This window comes from Triticum dicoccoides, chromosome 2B, assembly GCF_002162155.2.
Source record: "Triticum dicoccoides isolate Atlit2015 ecotype Zavitan chromosome 2B, WEW_v2.0, whole genome shotgun sequence".
Classification (NCBI taxonomy): domain Eukaryota; kingdom Viridiplantae; phylum Streptophyta; class Magnoliopsida; order Poales; family Poaceae; genus Triticum; species Triticum dicoccoides.
Window position 1 is genome coordinate 761,621,989 of NC_041383.1, and position 6,048 is coordinate 761,628,036.

At 56.7% G+C, this 6,048-nt stretch overlaps 1 protein-coding gene across 1 annotated transcript; it reads left to right on the top strand.

Moving 5' to 3' along the window:
- Positions 1-735: 735 nt before the first annotated feature.
- On the top strand, positions 736-1,716 carry LOC119368636 (2-oxoglutarate-Fe(II) type oxidoreductase hxnY-like). Its single transcript, XM_037633841.1, has one exon. It carries the CDS (start codon positions 736-738, stop codon positions 1,705-1,707), a length of 972 nt encoding a protein of 323 aa, XP_037489738.1. The 3' UTR covers positions 1,708-1,716.
- The last annotated feature ends 4,332 nt before the right edge of the window (positions 1,717-6,048 follow it).

Here is a 6,048-nt window from a genome sequence, read left to right on the forward strand (position 1 = left end):
AGGCAAAGAACAGGAGAGGAAGAAGAAGCCAGGAGGATTAACCTTTACTGACTCAATTTGGCAGCATCATACTCGTAGGCGACACAGAGGGAGAAGAAAAGATAAGATCTCTTCCTCCTACCCAACAGAAACATGTTTTCTTAATATATATTACAAGTTTAGAATTCTTATGAGGGTGGGAGCGCTTGCCGTTATTTGGTCGCTTGTGTGTGCCCCGACCTAATTGGTGGAGGAGTTGATGTGCCTGTGCATGTCGTTGACGCAGGCGGCGGCTTTTCATGCTATGTTTGACGAAATGTTAAAGCTGGACACTTCTTGAGAGGAGTCGGTTGTGTTGGGCGCACACATGTCCCTTGGGACAAAAAACCGGACACGGTCATCTATTTTTTAATCCAAATGAATAAAATCCAGATAAAACAGACATCCGCTTTGGGTCACTACTTGGAATTGGACTAAGGTCAGGTGCATGGGTTGAACATAACATGAGAGAGATTGCTTTTGTGGATATGCAGTGATGCCTAATCTTGCTATACATGGAAGGTATTAACGACCGAATCATATCATATCTGTTTACATCAATTACATGAGATATTCTACACATAAGCATCTGCTATAAGTACGTTAGTACATTCAAACGACTGCGTCTAACCATCCACCCCCTGCTTTACTTCAAGAACGCAAGACACACCACTACGCTTCGCCAAAGAAGCTACGGACCCATCGAGCACCAGGCACATGGTGGCCAGCAACGGCGGCGCTCTCCCGATGGTGGACCTGGCGCCGTTCTTCGCCGGGGACGGTGCCCACGACAACAGCGCGCGCGCCCGGGCCATCGAGGCCGTGCGCCAGGCGGGCCAAGCGACCGGGTTCTTCCGCGCGGTGAACCACGGCGTGCCACGCGAGCTCATGGCACGCGCGCTCGATCTGTCGGCGGCGTTCTTCGCGTTGCCGGACGAGGAGAAGGCCAAGGTGCGGCCCGCCGAGGCCTCCTCCAACGCGCCGCTACCGGTGGGGTACGCGCGGCAGCCCGCGCACTCCGCCGACAAGAACGAGTACCTGCTCCTCTTCAACCCCAAGCTCGGGCTCAACCACTACCCCGCCGAGCCGGCCGGACTCAGGGGCGCGCTGGAGGAGTGCTTCGCCAAGCTCGCCGACCTGGGGCTGCTCATCCAGGACATCCTGAACGAGTGCATGGGCCTGCCACGAGGCTTCCTTGCAGAGTACAACGCCGACCGTGACTTCGACTTTCTCACGGCGCTGCGATACTTCCCGGCGACAGCCGACGAGAACAACGGCAGCAGCGCGCACGAGGACGCCAACTGCATCACCTTCGTACTGCAGGACGACGTCGGGGGCCTGGAGGTGCTCGGCGTCGACGGCCGCTGGGTCCCCGCGGAACCCGTGGAGGGCACCATCGTCGTCAATGTGGGCGACGTTCTGCAGGTGCTGACCAACAAGAAGTTCAAGAGCGCCACGCACAGGGTGGTGAGGAGGCCGGAGGCGCACCGCCACTCCATCGTCTTTTTTCTCAACCTCCACGGCGACAAGTGGGTCGAGCCGCTGCCGGAGTTCGCGGGCGACGCCGGCGAGCAGCCGCGGTATAGAGGGTTCCGATACAACGAGTACATGCAGCTGCGCATGAGGAACAAGTCCCACCCGCCGTCGAGGCCTGAGGACGTCGTCCACATCACCCATTACGAGATCTAGCTCGCAAAAGCTTGCTTCCAGTCCATGATACATGGCGTACTCTGCTTTTTCTCTGTTGTCAAATTTGCGGTTCGTCCTCTGTTTGTCGTGTGAACGGTGAAGCGCAGTTCAGTCGAATGGGTCAGAAGCACTGGATTGTTAGAGCATCTCCAGCCGTTGGCCTCCCAGGAGGGGCTAAAAATCGCCCCTGGGCACACCGGCGCTAACCCGCGCGTTGGGGGCGTGATGCTCCCCAGTCGCGGTGTCCATATTATTTTGAAAAATCTAAACACGGCACAAAAACGACGAAAATTCATTGCAAACTTCGGCGAGTTCATTCAAACTTGAACATATTTTATAAAAAAAAGAAAAAAAATTACTAGGGGCCGCCACTCGCCGTCTCCATCACCGCTCCTCGCCGTCTGCCTCGCCTCCTCCCCGCCGCCCGCCGCCCGCCCTTGCAGTTCTACATGCCGAGGAGGCTGTAGAACCACGTGTAGTCGCCGCCGCCGCCGCCGTCCCTGCTGCATCCCTTCCCCGGTTGGCGCGGCGGGTTGGACGGTCCGGGGGCGGCCTCCTCGTCGTCGCTGTCGAGGATGACGACGCCGTGCTCGTCCTCGCGCCCGCGCTTGCGGGCTTCGATATCCTCCAGGGCCCGGCGCTGCCGGACCATCTCATCGCGGAGGTAGTCGTCCCGCGCCCACTGCAGGGCGTCCTCGTCGGAGAAGCCGCGCCGGGCTATCTCCTCGTACTCCGGGGGGAGGCTGGGCTCCGGCTTGGGCTCCACATGGACGAAGCGGCCGGATGGGGGGGTGGAGTCGCCGATGCGGACGCCGGAGGAGCTGCGGGTGCGCGCGCTGACCGGCGTGTCCTGGGGCTCCGGCTTGACAGGGCGGAGGCAGGGAGAGCCCGACGAGCGGCCGGACGAGGAGGAGGACGCACCAGGCCGCTCCATACGCCTCGGCGTCCAGGAGCTCCCTCGGCGGCGTGAGAAGGTCGGGGGAGCGGGGTACTCGAGGCGCGGCGTGTTGCCGCCCTCGATGTACTCGAGGATGGCCTCCAACGTGCGGCCGGGTACGCCCCAGCACCGGCGCCGGCCCTCGGAGTTGAGCCTGCCAGAGGGCACGACGCCGTTCGCGCCTCGAGCTGCTCGGCGTGTCGGCGGTGGAAATATGGCTCCCAGAGCGGGCTGTCGGGGGTGTACCGCGGGCCTTCCCTCGCCGCCCGCGGCAGGGACGTGCGGATGCATGCGATATCCGCACGCCGCGCCGCCCCGGTGGGCGGTGGTGGCACCGGCACGCCGCCGGCGCTGATCCTCCACGACCCGGGCACCCGCATGTCCGGCGGGGCCGGGTACTCGGCCTCGAAGAGGAGGCGAGCCTCGTCCTCGTGCAGATGGCGGCGTCCGAAACCATTCGCCGCCGCGCCGTCGCCTGGGAAGCGCTCGGTCATCCTTCTCAGCTGGAGACAGCTAGAGGAGGAAAAGGGAGAAGTGGGCGAGTCGGCGGTGTAGTGTGTGCGTGTATCTCCGGCGCGCTGGTTCTCGGCTTATATAGGCGGAAGCGTTGCGCGGTAGGCTTGGCCGGCGCGTTACGCGTGGCGGCCGAGGGGACGCGCGTCGCCCAGACTTCACTGCGCCGCTCGTGAGGCATCAATGGAGGTTGGCCGGCGCGCGCAGCTTTGGCATCGATTCGCCGCAGGAAACGAGGCGATGAGGACGACGAAGCGGCGAGAAGGGAGTCGAGTCGCTGACGCGGCTGGCCCACGGCGCTTTCGCGCCATAAAAGATTCGTCCGGCGCCCCCGAGCGACCCCCAGCGCGCCGGGTTCAGATTGGGTCCGCCGGCGTCAATTTCGGCCCGAGCCGGCGAAAAATGGGCCCTTGAGGATGCGACTGGGCCGGTTTTTTTACGCCAGCGGCCGAAAAGTCGCCTGGAGGACCTTGTTGGGGGCGCGGCTGGAGATGCTCTTACAACCCGACCCAAAGAAGAAGAAGGAGATGGGTGGAATCACCTCCTCACCTCTATATGCCGAAGAATCCAGCGGCATTTGTGGCAAGCTACTTAGTCGAGCGGTTTGTTTTCTAATCTAATTAGCAAAATCACGTGCGCTGTTTTAAGTTTAAACCTTCAAACGCACGTACCCACACACTCACCCAGCGATGCTACTGCTAGATATATCAACAAGCAGCATACTTTTCATCAACAGGTTCAGTTATGAACAATTAATTGGAAATAAAACTTACGCCATTCTAATCTAATCTAATCTAATCTAATCACTCTATCTATGTCACACACAATACGGCACCCCTTTAGATCAGATCAGAAAACAACCTAATTCATCTCAACCCAAGTTGAACACACAACTGGGGAAAGGGTCGAAAGGGGAACCTGCCAAGGAGCGATCTGGAAGATGTTGGCTTTTGATCCCTAGATCAAATCACCCAGGAACTATGCACGCGAAGTGCAAAGCTAGCTAGATGAGCTTGATTGATTCTCAATCAACACACACGTACGTTGAACTTGACCTAGCCGGCGGCCTCGGCGGAACGTCTCGACGTAACTTTAGCAAACGAAAAAACTGATCAGGACGAGACTGATTTGGTGGTAGCTACAGGGGCGTGTCGCTCCCGTCTTTCTTTGTATTGTTTTGCTTTTCTTTTCGTTGGTGTTTTACAGGGGGTACGCATGTATATATACTAGAGCCAGCTACCCTATAGCTAAACCAACTCGGTTCTGGACTCCAGTAGTACACGGACACGGACACATATATACACTATGTCGTGCTTATTCCTAACATTCACCCTCCTAAGCATGACTTCCTCGTTTCGACCTGGATCCCAAATGCGACTACTACTATTCATAGTCATAATCTTTGGCATTGCTTTTGCCATTTTTCGTAGCATCTTAGGAACCGTCTTTGCTGCCGTCGGCTCGTCCGTAGCCTGACGCCAGCGCTCCTTTTTGGTCGCGTCTTCAACCTTTACCTGTTCTTCGGTGCTTGGTAGACTATCTTTTGGATCATCAAGGGAACATCCTTTGGATCCGAGCGAGACCAAACTTTGATCTAACTTTGAGTCCCAGGCTCTTGGCGCTTGCTTCAGCTTGTAAATTTTCTCTTTGCCTTTCTTCTCGTAGTCGAGGGGTTGTTCCACGCACACTTCTTCTGTGAGGTCACCGTTGAGGAAAGTGGTTTTAACTTCCATATGATGAACCTTCGAATCCTCTTGTGCTGCCAAAGCTAGGAGCACTCTCACCGTCTCGATTCAAGCAACCGGTGCAAACACCTCCTCGTAGTCAACTCCTTGATGTTGTACGTAGCCCTTTGCAACGAGTCTTGCCTTGTACTTTACAATGGCACCCTTCGTGTCCTTCTTTAACTTGTAAACCCACTTCAAAACTATGGCTTTTTGGTTCGGAGGTCGGGTTACCAAAATCCACGTGCCATTGCCCTCGATCGCCTTCATCTCCTCATCCATGGCGTGCATCCAACTTGAACTTTTGCTCGCCTCTACGAAGTTCGCTGGCTCCTCAACTCCGAGTAAACACAAATTGGAGTACTCAAGCGTAACTGGCTTTGCGTACTTGTAGACTTTCTTGAGGGTCTTGTAGCGACGAGGCCCGGAAGAATCCATTGTGGCTTGCGAAGGGGGCGACACAAATTGTGTTAGTGTCGATGCACTTGAGGAAGACCGTTGAGTGTCGGGCGTGGTAGATACCGGATCGTTGTCATCCTTGTCGTCGGCGTAGTCGCCGTGACCGTGACCATCATCTTGATTGTCATCGTCACTATGCGCCTCATTGTCGAGATCTCCGCCCGTGTCATGCGCGTCGTTGTCGCTATCACCTTGTGACCCATGCGCGTCGCCGTCGGTGTCGGCACCATGGTGATCACTGCCATTGCAGTCACCTTGGTTGGGTGTCTTGCCAACCACCTACTCGTCCTCCCTTGCATCATCATCAGTTGGAAATTCAAATGTGAATTTGTTACCGTTTGGAGCAACGTCGGCTGCTGCGCTCCAATTTCACGCTTGGTTTTCTTCAAACACGACGTCGCGTGAAATTCGTACACACTTGGTTCGTCGATCGTAGAAGCGGTATGCCTTGGTGCCGGAACTCCTCTTATATTCGATGAACACCATCTTGGTGCTACGATCGGCAAGCTTTGAGAGGTGCGGCTCCGCCGTCTTCACATGCGTCACGCACCCGAACGTTCGTAGATGAGACACATTCGTCTTACGTCCGTAAATTGCTTCATACAGAGTCTTGCCGATCACCGCCTTCGTTGGAGCCCGATTGAGAAGATAGACCGCCGTCGAGACAGCTTCTCCCCAAAATGTCCCTGGCAAGTTCTTGCTCTTGAG